At 37.7% G+C, this 15,046-nt stretch overlaps 1 protein-coding gene across 1 annotated transcript; it reads right to left on the bottom strand.

Moving 5' to 3' along the window:
• Positions 1 to 233: 233 nt before the first annotated feature.
• On the bottom strand, positions 234 to 1,479 carry LOC131605125 (uncharacterized). The gene is made up of 3 exons (XM_058877522.1): positions 833 to 1,479; positions 671 to 745; positions 234 to 590 (listed from the first exon to the last, which is right to left on the bottom strand). The coding sequence occupies exons 1-3, from the start codon at positions 914 to 916 to the stop codon at positions 444 to 446; spliced, it is 306 nt and encodes a 101-aa protein (XP_058733505.1). The 5' UTR covers positions 917 to 1,479; the 3' UTR covers positions 234 to 443.
• Between the last annotated feature and the right edge of the window lie 13,567 nt (positions 1,480 to 15,046).

Here is a 15,046-nt window from a genome sequence, read left to right as displayed (position 1 = left end):
CTACTGGTCGGGTATTATACGCCCAAAGAATCAGACTTTCTGTATTGCCGGATGACATGAATCTATCGACTAAGCGCTGTCTAACTGATTCCGGTTCCGAATCAATTGTCATTCCGCTGCAATGGGCGGAAGACACGAAACGGAATCTGTTTGACAATGCAGTCCTGCGCAACACTCTGTCATGCAACAACCTTAAATAAAAACATTATAAACATATTAGCGGATGAGTGAAAAACATAATAAACATAATGTGTAAATAAATTGTTCGACTAATTAAATAATATATCGGATGAGTGAATATTACCGGATGTACGAGTGCATATTAGCGACGCCTAGTTGTTCTTGCGTAAAAATCTCTTCCAAGTCATCTATTGCAATATGTGAAATGAATTCAACACCAAAGATACCTTCCTCCATATTGATTTGACGGAGAGCACCTTCCTTCAAATCGGACATATCAACAAGTGTTCCGAGCGTCGTCCGATATCGAGGAAAAAAAGCACCACCTTTTTTGCCGCTTGCTTCGGAGGACCCTTAGGCGGTACGCTACGAACGACCTGTGTCACTTGTTGTGACTCCCGAGCAGATGCCTAAAAATCAAATAACGATCGATAAAATATAAAATCATGGAGTTTTACATTCAAATTATATATTAACACCTTAAATGTACCTCTTTTAGTGATGCAACAGACTCCTCCTCCTGTAAAATCCCTTTGCCCTTAATTGCGGGTTTTGTAGGAGCAGTCTAAAATTAAAATGTAAAAAATAATTAACGTAACGGTGCAAAATTGACATTCGAAAACTAAATGATTCATAATGGTTTTGAATATACCTCATCACCAATGATAATGAGCTCCGAGGGCCATGCAACAAATGACCCTATTGCATCTCGCAACAATGTCGTCTCTGAGACCATGTCAGGTACCGGTAGCACCGCATCATGATCTAATACAACATCCACTGATACTTTCAGGTGTCCATCCGGGAGCGGTCTATGGTGAAGTAAATCTCCCACAGTGTTGTGCACTTTTCCCTTGCAAACTAGGCGATAAGACGGTGACGATAAGTATAGTTGGCAAGAAGAAATGCCCTAAACCAATAGTAAATATAAAGTCATTATCGTTAATAAAATAGAACAATTTGTAAGGAAAAGAAATTTATAATTACCTCGGGAAGTTTTCTTTGACAGTTGAAACTAGCTTTATCACTAGTTTCTTTCACCGATGCAGTATTGCACTTTTCTCTCATATACATATCTTTATCTCTTTGCAATTCAGAGACTTGTGCTTGCAATTCCTGCAATTTTTGCAACACTTCTTCATTTGAAGGATTTCTTCTCCTAGGATGCTTGTAAAAAGAGGTTGGAGTCACACCATGACCCTTACCCCTCACCCGATCGGGATACTCAGGAGCATCTAGTGCTCTACTAAGTATGCTCCTATCATCCCGGTCCTCACCGGTGGACACCGATTACGACAATGTCTCCTGTAATTCATTTACATTTCAATAATTATTAGTGGAGATAAAAAATCATTTATATATATTAAAAAACATTTGATTTAATTAAAGACACAATATTATACTTACACATTCAGCATAAACTCTCTGAACATCGGGATCGACAGCTCGATTCTTGCCCACATGAGCTTCCTTCCACAACACATGTTCAGGAAGTGAAGTTTCCTCACTTTTAGACTCCTCTAACTATGCATTGACACAAATGATAAAATCGTCAAATAAAACACATTTAGACAATTAATTAAAACGCATTTCTATTTACTTACAGTTTTATCCTCTAAGCGTGCATATCCCAAACGCCCTTTTTTGTATGGATACGCGGGTTTGGATGCTCTCGCACTATTCGTGGCACTCCTTTTCCGAAAATCTTCATCTCTTTGATTTACAAACTCAACCCAATCTTTTTCATCAATGAAGATCTCATAATTTTTTGGCCGTCCCGGTGCCTCTTCAAGAAAGTTTCCATCTTTATCCTTAAGATATGTGTTTGTCAAAAAAGCTTTCCACCCTCTATATCTTTTCCCGGCCAAACTAAGTATGTAGCGTCTACGATCATCTAGTATCTCAAAAGTCCTCTGCAAAAAAACATACGCATAGTGTGTTAGTATAAGTAATTTAAACAATTTATCGTCAAGATAATAACAACAACCATATATGATATATACCTGAAGCTCGTCCCAAATCGCTTTTTTTTTCGCATCCAACTCTTCGCTTTTCAGATTCCATTTAGCTACGGAGACTGGAGTATGCATACGAACAAGTGTACCAATATAGCTTGTCAACTTTGCAGAATTAGGACCAATTGGTTGGTTTTCAGAATTCCATTCCAAATGGTATACTAATCCTTGGTCTCTATGTCGTACGATTCCCTTCATAATGGTGATGCCTCGTGCAACTTCTTTTGCTTCAGTATCAGGTGGAGAATTTGTACCCGGAGCATCTCTTTCTTGAGCATCTCTTTCTTGTGAGTTTTCAGGTGGAGCATCTCTATCAGGAGCCATTGAACCTGTATCAAACAAACTAAAGCACATTAGTACACTATTAATAAGCTAACAATCTATACAAGTCAATGAAAGTCAAACCATGCATGTACAAGTAAATCGGGAAATTCTATCGGTACAAATCAAAATAAGCGTCAAAAAAGAAAGTTGTCGGAATTGAACGAAATTTATACGGCTATGGTAAAACGTCCCCACGGACTCAAAAATAAAGTCGATTTTCCGAAATTCAGACCCTAAGCCCGACTTTTGATTACGGGCAGAAGCAAAACCGATAAAAAAACAGTCCCGAAATGTAAAGATAAGTGCATGAGTGTTGCACCCCAAAATTTGCCCACATATTTATTCCTAACTAGCTTAGACTTCTCATTTCATATGCATCTCTCCATTAGGGCATCAACATAACATCATGCATCATTAATCAATAACTTTGCATTGGATCAAGGATCTTGGAAACTAGGGTTTCATATGGATTCAAGTGGACTTGTTTCAATTGAGGTTTTCTTTGGCCATGAATTAGGGTTTATTTCCCTGATCTTTTAAATCAAGAAATAAAGTTGGTGTTCCAAAGCATTTGGTGGACAACCATTGTCAGGGTTATCTTCTCAATAAAGGTTCCACGCAAATCAAAGTTTCTTCCTATATGAGGGTTTGTTTTCAAACAGAGGGCCCATGAACCATAGATTGAGGTTCACTTCTTTGTGCTAATGTTCATCAGCTGATTCTACGGTCCATGTTCTGACAGTTATCATCATGATGGTTCATGCCTTGGGTTGTTCATCTGATTACCTGTGTGGCAAATATTTGCTTTGAGCTTCAAGCATGGATGTTAAGATGAGACATGGTGTTTTCAAGATTAGGAAGCTATTTGTGATGACTTTGACTTTTGGTCCAAGTAAACCTTGAGAGGTTGACTTTTTGGCAATTTCTTTCAATGACATCTTTGGGTTATTCTTCCAAGTGGAATTAATTCTTTGAAGTATGTGGGAATTCATTCAAAGTTGTTTTGATTACTTATAAGGCTTTATGTGCTCCAAGTACAAGGAACATACAAAAGGACAAAGTCAATCTTTAAACAAGAATGGAGGTCAATGTGACGTTGTCAAAAGTCAAAGCCTATTACAAATTACCAAGAATACATGACAAGAATCGGGAGAGAAAATTCCATTTCATTCAAATAAAAGGATTTTTATGCAAGTGTTCATTATAAGTTTTCAAATGCTTTACATCTCAAAAGAAAACTACAAAGCTTCCATTTCCACTCATTACAAAAGAAAAATTACAAGAGTTCATTACAAAGTGTCCTACATAAACCAATCAACAGCCATTACAAAACCTCCATCAAACCATCCGCTATTGTCAAACTCGGACCTGCAGCAGCCAAACACCATGTTCATCAAAAAGAAACCAACAGGTTCAGCCACAAAGTCAGTCCGAGACACTCCGCATATTCCTCCCTCATTGTGCTTCAAACACTCTGCTGAACAGTCAGCCCTGCATTCGAAAACGAGACAAATCCGGCATCAAAAACAAAACACATACAATATTCAGTAATCCAAAAAAGGCTATTTGATATCAGTCCACATATCCTGCTCATATACAAAACCAGTCCCACATCACACATCTCACACACAAAAAAATTGCTTCCCTATTTCCATTTAAATCAATTCAGTTCATATCAAAATAGCCCTTCACAAAACAGTCACAAACTAACAAAAGGGGAAGCTCATGGAACAAGACTCTACACAAAAAATGGTTGCTGTTAATAGATTCATACAGGTAGTTTGACTCATGATTCAACCAACCTGCTGCTACTCATTGTCAACACAGTCCCTAAACCAAAAATTGCCAATTAGTAGAAACCCTGCTCAGTTACAAACCAAAACAGGATATTCGAACTCAAATGTAATTAGTAACTAAACCTACTAATTTCTAACAGAGCCACTGTTAACTAACTACCTTCCAACTACCTATAACAAGAAAAAAACCAGTGTAACCACCTCATAACAGAATGCAACTAACTTATAACAAACTACTAACAGAAATAACAACCTACCAGAATCAGTTACTAACACCTAACAACCTATAACTGACTTCAGCAATTGATAACAGAAGAAGGAGGAGAATTTGATAGATAGCAGGAAAAACTCACCATATAAGAGAACTTCTCCGCCCTTCAATGCTCAGGGCCCCATCTTCACCATTCATTCATCATCATTCATCTTCATTCTTCACAATTCACTTCATCTTCAAACTTCTTCACAGCTTCAACCATTTTTTCACCTCCACACTATTCATCCACCTTCCAGTCTTCACTCTTCCCGGAATCCTCCATCCTCTTCTCTACAACATCTCGCTTTCCACCATTTTCTTTCACCTCCACCTCAACCTCTCTGCAACTACTCTCTCCTTCAATCCGGCTTTAACCTCCCTCCACTTCTCTCTGCCTCTTCCTTCAATCTCTCTACACACACTCATCTCCATTCTTCAATCCACCACCGACTCAGAACTCTCTCCTCAATTTCCAAATCACCGCTTCCAACTCAATCATCAACAAAACAGAAGATTAGAAGGGAGACTAGAAGGATTCAGGTAACAGAATCAAGAGAAAAGAATCATAGCGAAAAATTTGAAGCAGAGTACGGCTACCTGTAATCTTCAAACTTCTCTGAATCGAATTCACCTTCAACTCAGCCAACGTTCATCAGCAATCAAAGAACAACATCATCTCCTTACCATAGAAACTTCAACATCGTTCAATCTCCAATTCAATTCACAGTGGCCGTGTCATCGCCGCATAAGCTTCAGAACAACAAGCTTCGTATCACCGTTCATCATCGCGAGCAACACGCATCAAGAGAGAAAAGAGCTTGAGATGGGAAGCAGAGAAATATGGTAACGTAGATTCAGTTCTTCGATCACGGTGTCGAATGAGCTCCGATCAGAGGTGATAACTTGTGATTCCGGCCGCCATCCTTATGTTCGTCTGAGGAAGAGAAGAGAGCGAGATTGATAACGACGGAGAGAGGAACGGTTGCGGTTTTGCTTTGGATAATATGCGCCGTCGCCGTCTTCAATCGCAAGAGAGACAGAGGAAGCCCCCGCCGTTCACAGAGAAGGGAGATTCGTTCAGGATTTCAAGAGGCACAACTATGGTAACCCTAATCCCCTTTTCTTTTATTATTTAATTTCTGTTTTTAACAAAAATTGACTCAAAGGAAAATTCTGAAAATGAGATATGGATCGAATCACCATGGGCCCAACGAGATCATTGTTATCTCGCATCCCTTTTAGCCCACGTTGTCATTTCAAAAAACAATGAGTCTGTTGGGCCTGATTTGCCAGCTACACCCTCTAGGAAGCCCAACACGCCACTCTCATTTTTGGCTAGAAAAAGTTTGTAACAAAAACTGCTTTGGGCCGGTTCTGTTTGGGCCAGCGCCCCTATTACTCATAGCACTTTGATTTCAAGTTCATACACCCCTCCCTGTGGACAGATTCTAAAAATAATAAATTTGCTTTCTTTTATTTTAGTTTGATAATTCTTTTTTACTCAAATAAAAATGTGGCAAATATATTTTCTAACCAATTAGAATTTTATGAATACTTGGTTTTTTAGAATTTTAATTGTTGAATTACTTTGAATTTTGATTGATTCTCACATAAAAAAAATAATATTAATAAATAGTTTCTAGTTTTAATTCAAAAATAGCTTCTAAACATGAATAAAAAATATGATTTGCTTGTGAATATTTTCCTCTTTAGTTTAGATTTTAATTCTTTCTTGTAGTGAATATTTTCAATATTTTGTGAAATGCCAAAAACGCCCCTAGTTGTTAATAATAGCTCTTTTTAGTTAGTCTCCTTTAGATTTAGTTTAGATTTTAAATAGGAATTAGAATAACATTAGATTAGAGAATAGGTTAGTGCCCCTCTTTCATTTCTTTTTCTTTTTCAACTCTAAAATACTTAATAAAAAAACCTGACAAAGATCACACTGTGACTTTTTCTGATGCGTAGTGAGAAAGAAATGATTGGGGTGTAGGCCCCGATGTACGTTCTTTCTCACATAGTAGAAAAGAAATGATTGGGGTGTAGGCCCCGATGTACGTTCTTTTCTACTAAACGGAAAAGAAATGATTGGAATGTAGATTTCGATGTATTTCTTATCCGTTATTTAGAGAATCGATTGTGGTGTAGACCTCGATGTGCATTCTCTAAATAGTCAAAAACAAAACTCTTTTTCTTGGTGTGATCTAAGTCGCAAAGTAAATCTCCCTTAAAAAATACTCAACCAGAAAACATTCAAAATGATTAATAAAGGCTTTGACTTAAAAACAGAGTAAGGAAGCGATGCGAAGCCCTGTAGAGGGTCTTCGTCATCGTGGAATTACAATAAAAGACACAAACCAAACTTTTGCTTTTCTTTTGCCTTGTTAGGCACCTAAGAACAAGTTAAGTCCTTTCCAAAATTAGGCGTATAAGTCTCCAAAGGTCGAGCATCGTGGATTGTGACCTTAACCTCTGTTCAACTAAAAAACACAAAACAAATGGAAACTATGGAGCCGAACTACGGTCGCTCTGATTCCTGGTAAGGGATACGTAGGCATTGGGTCGCGGGGCCTAAGCGAGCACACTTGTAAATAATTCCTTCTTTTCCCCGTATTTCTTTTGCATTCATTCGCATTTAGGTTTAGACATAGATATACACCCTTTAGATAGAAACAAACATAGGTGGATACCATCGAGTACGATGGGCGTGAGGGGTGCTAGCACCTTCCCCTTGCGTAACCGACTCCCGTGCCCTATTCTCTGGTCGAAAGACCCTGTTCTTGTTTTGAGTTAGGTTCCTGGTATTCCTTTCCCTTATGGGATAAATATATTAGTGGCGACTCTGATTCCATTTTTCGCGGTAGCGACAATGAGCAGCTCCGGAATCGTCAAAATAGTATAGTTACATGTAAAGAAGTCGACAAACGGATACATGGTTCAAAAGTTATGTACAAAACGAGAATATGCACCAAAATTGAATAAGTACTATACTATTGAATAAAACAATTGGTACAAATTGAATAAAGCAAATTAGTCGGAATATGTATACTATTACCTTTATCACTAACGTCTCTTTCTTTTCTTGGTAGGATTGTGTTCTACGCGTCTCTTAACAACGCGAACGGTTGGATTGATCCAAATACCCTCATTATGATCATTTCTAGTACAAGATTCATTCTCATTTTGATCGTTTCTTGTACAAGATTCAATGCCAACACTAATATCACCTTGATCTTCAATGTTTTCATCAACTATTTTGTTAGATAAAAGCACTATAGACCATTTCGTACTTGTCGGATCATTGACATAGAACACTTGTTTAGCTTGAGAGGCTAGAATGAAAGGCTCATCTTTGTACCCTACCCTATTGAGATCCACTTGCAAAAATCCTGACTTATCCATTCGTATGCCACTATTGTTTTCAACCCACTTGCAACCAAATACAGGAATCTGAAACTTCGCATAATCAAACACCAAAATGCGCTCGATAACCCCAAAATATGACAAATTTGCAAATTTCGGATTTAAGTCATTCGCACTTGATATGTGCATTGCTTCAGCTACCAAGGTAACACCACTATTTTGCATAGTACTTTTATCATCCTGTTCTTTGGTATAAAATGTGTATCCATTAATTGCGTATGCGCTATAAGAAAGCACAATTACACTTGGACCATAGGCTAAACATCTCAACCTTTCTGTTACTGAAGCAGGATCTGAACGATACTTTGAATAAATATGATCCCTAAACCACGGTATGAAACTTCGATTGTGCTCTCGTACTATCCAGCTCTCATTTCTATTTGGATTTAAATCTCGGAGAACAACCTTGTGCATTTCAACATATGGCTCAACCTCAATCTCATTGTGCAGAACATACAAGTGCGCTTGATCCCGTTCGACCATTGATACTGTCACAACTTTATTTCCAATTAGCCTTTTTCCTTCTTTTTTTTCGACAATATGAGATTTGGGGAGTCCAATTGATTGAACATTTGACAGATATTCAGTACAAAACTCAACCGCTTCTTCAAAAACGTATCGTTCGGCAATACAACCCTCCGGTCGACTTCTGTTTTTCACGTACCCTTTTAATATTTTCATATAACGTTCAGCAGGGTACATCCATCTCATATAAGCTGGTCTGCACAATTGTGTCTCTTTCACAAGATGAACGACTAGATGAACCATTATGTCAAAAAACGAGGGAGGAAAATACATTTCAAGATCACATAAAGTAACAACTATCTCTTTTTGCAATGTTGGTAAGATCGCGGGATCGACCACCTTACTACAAATAGACCTGAAGAAGAAACACAGCTTAGTTATTGCGCTTCTTACTTTTTCTGGCAGAATAGAACGTATACCTATTGGTAAAAAGTGTTCCATTATAACATGGCAATCATGCGTCTTCAAACTCTTTAACTTGAGGTCTTTCATGGACACAAGTCTTCTAATATCTGAAGAGTAGCCTTCTGGAACTTTAACTTCACTGAGGAACTTACACAATGTTTTCTTCTCCTTTCTAGATAGAGTGTAAACAGCAGGTGGCCGATATGTTTGTTTTCCTTTCGTCACGGGTCCCAATTCAGTTCTCATTCCCATGTTTACCATGTCCTTCCTTATGTTGAGGCCATCCTTAGACTTTCCTTGTATATTGAGTAACGTACCTATGACGCTGTCAAATACATTTTTTTCAATATGCATAACATCCTGGAAATGTCTTACGTACAACGACTTCCAATATGGAAGTTCAAAAAAAATTGACTTCTTCTTCCACCCACCCTTGACAAGTGAATGTGCAAAAGGCTTGCCAAACTGAGTGCTCATATCTTTCACCTTTTCAAAAATTTGATCACCTGACAAAAAAGGCGGGGCTGTACGATGTTCGGCCTTTCCATTGAATGCTTTTCTCCACCCACGGTTGATTAGAATTTAAGAATCTACGATGGCCGAGAAAGACATTCTTCTGACAAAGCTCCAATCGTGTCGTATCGGTTTCGTCTTCACAAACAGGACACGCCTTTTGACCTTTATTGCTGTACCCGGATAGATTTCCGTATGCTGGAAAATCATTAATTGTTCCAAACAACATCGCCCTCAAGTTGAAACTTTCCTTCCTATACCCATCGTAAACCTCCACACCGTTCTCCCACAAAAACTTTAAATCTTCGATTAAGGGTGCCAAGTATACGTCTATGTCATTCCCTGGTTGTTTAGGCCCAGAAATTAGCATAGATAACATCATGTACTTACGCTTCATACATAGCCACGGAGGTAGGTTATAAATCATAAGAATCACAGGCCATGTGCTATGCGAGATACTTTGAATACCATGCGGGTTTATTCCATCAGTAGACAATGACAACCGAAGGTTTCTTGCTTCTTTTCCAAATTCAGGATAATCAGTATCAACTTTCGACCATTGTGGTGAGTCTGCCGGATGTCGCAACTTTCCATCAATAATTCTTTCATCTGCATGCCAAGTCAAGTGTCTTGAATCGGTCTCACTACGATACATGCGTCTAAATCTCGGAATTATAGGAAAATACCATAAGACTTTAGCAGGAGACAACTTTTTCTTATATCGAGGGGCACCACATTTAGGACACTCATTCAACGCTGCATACTCGTTTCGAAACAAAACGCAATCGTTTGGACATGCATGTATCTTATCATAGCTCATGCCAATAGAGGACAACATCTTTTTGGCCTCATACGTTCGATTGGGAAGAACATTATCATCTGGTAGCATATCTTTCATAAGGGCTAATAACTCTGTGAAACTTTTATCCGACCATCCATTGTCCGCCTTTAAGTTGTACAACTTTAACACCGCAGACAATCTTGTGAATTTTGTACAACCCTCATACAACGGTTTCTCTGCATCGCTTACCAACCTCTCAAACATTTTGGGACAATCCGCAAGATCTTCTTCAAGCGCTTCTGCAATCTCTTCGACTCGATCGCACTCGTATGTGTCTGTGCAATCGTCGTTTGAAGCATACTTCCTATTACAACTCGACTCAGCATTCCCGTTACTTTTCTCACCATGCATTGTCCAACATGTATAACTTCTATCAATTCCAAACCGTAGTAAATGGGATGCCAACTTATTCCCATCAACCTTACCCCCATAACAGCAACCCAAGCAAGGACACGGCATTCGAAGCGGGTCTTCGGAGTGCGCAACCGCAAACTCAACGAATTCCCATACCCCTTTCTCGTACTCTTTCGACAATCGGTTTGAATTCATCCATGTCTTATCCATGTCTTAATTAAGCTAAACAAATGCTTCTTGGTTTCTCTATCAGGTACTAAGGAATTCTGTCAAGATAATAAATAGCTATCATCATAATAGAATACCTAATCAGAATACCTAATCAGAATACCCGATTTCTTAAAGAAGACATTACCTTATTTCAAGGTAATATAAGTCCACAAACCAAAAAACTGGTTGAGAGACACTAAATTGATATTAAATAGAACCATAAACAATAAACTATAAGCAGAAAATAACAAACTATAAGCAAGAAGAAAGGGATAGTAACCTGAGTTAGACTTTATGTGGGAGATGGGTAGGTTTGAATCGGCGTTGTACAAGTAGAAACCAGAGACTTCAAAGTAACTGTAAAATTAAACACACACACTACAATGATTAAGAAACTATATGCAAACTGTAGCACAAACTACAATGATTAAGAATAGATTAATATTATTTTGACATACATTTTTATATTAGCAAAAGAATAACTAATTACCTTTAGAGAAATTCAGAAACTTCTGGAACCACACACCGTAAGCTAATCTGATGTCTCTAGTGATATTCTTTTAAAAAATCTTTAATATCCCCTGAAAAATAATCATAACCCAGATGTTATAGCAATTCTAGATACATAGTACCGCAAGGTAAATCAAAGTTTAACAACTACTTAGAAACCGGGGCAGCAACTACGCATGTCAAAACAACGTCGTGAAAACGACCACAAATCATAGTCGAGTCATACAAATGGAGAAATCAAGGTGGAGCAATTATATCTCATGAGAAAACAACAATTTAGCATGTATTTTCATAACGGAGCAGCATTGATGTCTAACAAAATAAAGAGGAAAATACACTCAACTCCCTTTAGATTTAGCTAAATAACACAAACATCTTCTTTAACTTTCAAAATATAATAACCGTCCTCTATCGTGATATCGTGTTATTTAGAGAAATCGGAAGAATTAACTTATGTGAGTGATGGAGAGTTGAGCCTGTATCCAGAAGAAGAAGCAAGCAATAGAAGCATAGTGAAGGAACTGACTTACAGTCAAAGGAGAGTGGGATTTGATTTGGATATAATGGCAAAGATATATCAGGCTATGATTATTTGTTGATAAGATATATTAGACTTGTCAAACATTGTACATGGTAAACTATACCATTATGATGAATCATAAGCCAAAGATAAATAGAAAAAACTATTTGCTTGCTATCATACTTTTAGAGTAAACTATACCATTATCACTTCAGGATCAAATAAGATAGCAACACAAAAACAAATTTCTACATTACAGAAATTATGAACAGAAGCAGAACCAGAAACTATTTGCTTGATATCATACTTTTAGAGTAAACTATACCATTATCTCTCATAAATGTTTCAAAGTATTCTCACAATTTGCTCTTAAAATAGTGGGAAGACTTTACCTGAACAGAAGCAGAACTGGACTTTGATTTTGACCAAGAAAAACCCTAAAATCCCACAAGACTTTGATTCTGATAGAAGCAGCAAGAAGACGACGACGGCGGCTAGTTGAGACGACGGCGGAGGGACGGAGGAGGGGCTGAGACCACGGCGGAGGGAGTGAGAGCGAGGAAGCAGAGAGTACGTGAGCGAGGAAGAAGAAGAAGATGTACGGAGGAGTTTTGGGTTTCTGAAAATAGCGTGTTTTAGTTTTATGAAAATTTTAAAAAGGGCTACCAGAGCGCTTTTCAGAAGCGCTTTCATATGCCCCTTTATACCAGCGCTTTATTACTAAAAGCGCTTTCGTACCCACCCCCTATAAGAGCGCTTTCAAAAGCGCTTTCATACCCACCCCCTATAAGAGCGCTTTTAGAAAGCGCTTTCATGCCCACCCCCTATAAGAGCGCTTTTAGAAAGCGCTTTCATACCCACCCCCTATATGAGCGCTTTTAGAAAGCGCTTTCATTACCCCCCCTATAAGAGCGCTTTTCTAGCGTGATTTTTAATTTTGTTTTTAGCCAAACCTACCAGAGCGCTTTTGGGCAAAAGCGCTTTCGTAGGTGTGCTGTTAAAAGCCAAATTTGGCGTAGTGAACACTAGGGTTCATGAAAAGGAAAATTATTCAAGAAACAAAGAAAAATCGTATCCTTCATAGCAGCCCTTCTCAGGCCAGCACTCTCATTCTATCATCATCCTGAGGTATAAAAGGGTGAGCCTGGATCAAAAGATAAGTAATGAACTACTCAGAATGAATCGATCACATCCATAATATTGCTCATATTCTTTACTTTTCATATTCTTCGTGTTTCATTGTTTCAATACAATTTGGTGTAATTGACGTGTTTCTGGACTCATTTAAGACAGACTGGACATCTAGCACGAAAGTTTTAATATCGGAACCATGAACAACCATGGCTAGGGCTCACGGAAGTCTTGCCTTCGTTCTCATATTTGTGCGCGTGTACAGGCCAAACAAAGGCTTCCATTGGAATCGCAAGGGTCTTTTTATTGGATCTGGGTCATTTTCCTATTAATTAGAATCGGTTTTGCAGGTATTCAAAGGTACAGAGGCATTCGAAGGTTTTTTCCACAGGAAAATCCATGGAAGATTCTGCAGCAAAATCCGCAGGTGCGGAGGTTGAAGAAGGAGACCAACGAACCAGACGCGTGGCACGAACTGATTAGCCAGTCAACGATTTCCCAGTCAGCCTGCATGCGTGGGTTCTACGCGTTCAACTATTGGCCAGTCAAACCCTTCCAAATCCTCTCTCTGTTTCTAATTGGCCATTCACACAGCACATGGGCCCCACTATGAACTCTTTGACTTTCTTTCCAATATTGTTTACGTTTTATATTTAATTTGTTTTAATTATATGATAAACAGCGAATGAAAATAGCTCACATGGCTAGGCTTGAAGTTTGCAAGGTCCTACACCTGGGTTCGATTCCCAGGTGCTGCATTGTTCTTTTTTCTAACTTGTTTGCCATCCTTATGTCACAGATTCTGCGTTACTCATCTACGCGTGACCATGGTGCGCCTACGGCTGTCAACCATCAGATCTCCCAGCTTGAGATCCAACGTCCACAAGGCTAAAGGCACACGATGGACCCTCACCAACCAGCAGCACCTGATTCTGGCTCTAGGTTTCTTTAATTTATTTATTATTATTTTTTCTTTTATTTAGTTTGTTTTCTAAAAATTTCTTTTAAACTAATTTTTTTTTCAAAAAGTAATTTTCTTTCTCTTTTAATTAACACCTTTTTTAAAATAGTTTATAAGTTTTAATTAGTTTACTAATTTTAAATTAGTTTATTAATAGGATAATCAAATTAAATAATTAATAGAATAATTATATTAAATAGTTTTAATAGGTTAATAAAATAATTATGTTTTATTTTTAGAAAAATAATTTAATTTTAGACTAATTAATTTAGATAATTTAAAATTAAATCTTAGGGTTTTATATTCAGCCTTTTTAATAATCAAAACCATGTGACTATCAGTAATGTATCAGTAATGTAAGGGTTGTCTATCAAACTGTAGGATTAGGTTTTACCCTCTTTTTAGTCATAAGGTTTTTTAACCACGTTTTTCTAAACTTATCCTTTTATTCGCGAATTCTCTTCTCACCTCCCACTCCAGTGTATGTCGCATGCCTTTAAGTATTTATTTTTATTTCTGCCTTTATTTTTATTTTTTCCTTTATTTTAATTTTTGCCTTTACTTTAAATCCCGCCTTAATTTTCCGCCTTTATTTTAATTCGGCCTCATTATTGTTTTGACTTTTATTTTTATTCGCGTTACTATTGCCTGCTGTTATTATGTATCTGCCCCAAAGCCTTGTAAAAAGTCTTCTACCTTTCTGCCTTTATTTTTCCGCCCACAGGTGTTTATTGTAATAGCGTAGGACTTTTAATTTCTGTCTTTAATTTTTGCTTATTTTAAACTGCGTGGTTAGTAAAATAGGGAGTGACAACCAATAATTAAATGTAGCTCATAACAATACAAGATTAAACGTTCGAACTGAACCACGTGATTGCTGCACACACCCACCTTTAGGGTAATCCCTCTTGGTTGCCTTCTCGATCAAAAATAGTCAAGTCCCTCAGATATAGAGATACCTTAGTGTAATACGGTGAACTGACTTTTATAATCGAAAATGTCGCAGTTAGCAAGAGTCGCCACCGACTTTTATTTTATCCAATTGGAAAGGCTAAAAGAACAGAAAAAGACCTTTTAAAAGATTT

The sequence above is a fragment of the Vicia villosa genome, linkage group LG1 (genome assembly GCF_029867415.1).
Source record: "Vicia villosa cultivar HV-30 ecotype Madison, WI linkage group LG1, Vvil1.0, whole genome shotgun sequence".
In the NCBI taxonomy this organism is placed as follows: domain Eukaryota; kingdom Viridiplantae; phylum Streptophyta; class Magnoliopsida; order Fabales; family Fabaceae; genus Vicia; species Vicia villosa.
Note: the sequence above shows the minus strand (reverse complement) of the source record. Positions and strands in the feature narration are given on the sequence as shown.

Excerpts from the sequence above, each read along its gene's own strand:
- LOC131605125 (XM_058877522.1), bottom strand. The coding sequence starts at position 916 with ATGGTCTCAGAGACGACATTGTTGCGAGATGCAATAGGGTCATTTGTT. Across the intron at positions 746-832 it reads TCATTATCATTGGTGATGAG|ACTGCTCCTACAAAACCCGC; the intron begins GTATATTCAAAA and ends TTTTAATTTTAG. Across the intron at positions 591-670 it reads CTGTTGCATCACTAAAAGAG|GCATCTGCTCGGGAGTCACA; the intron begins GTACATTTAAGG and ends TTTGATTTTTAG.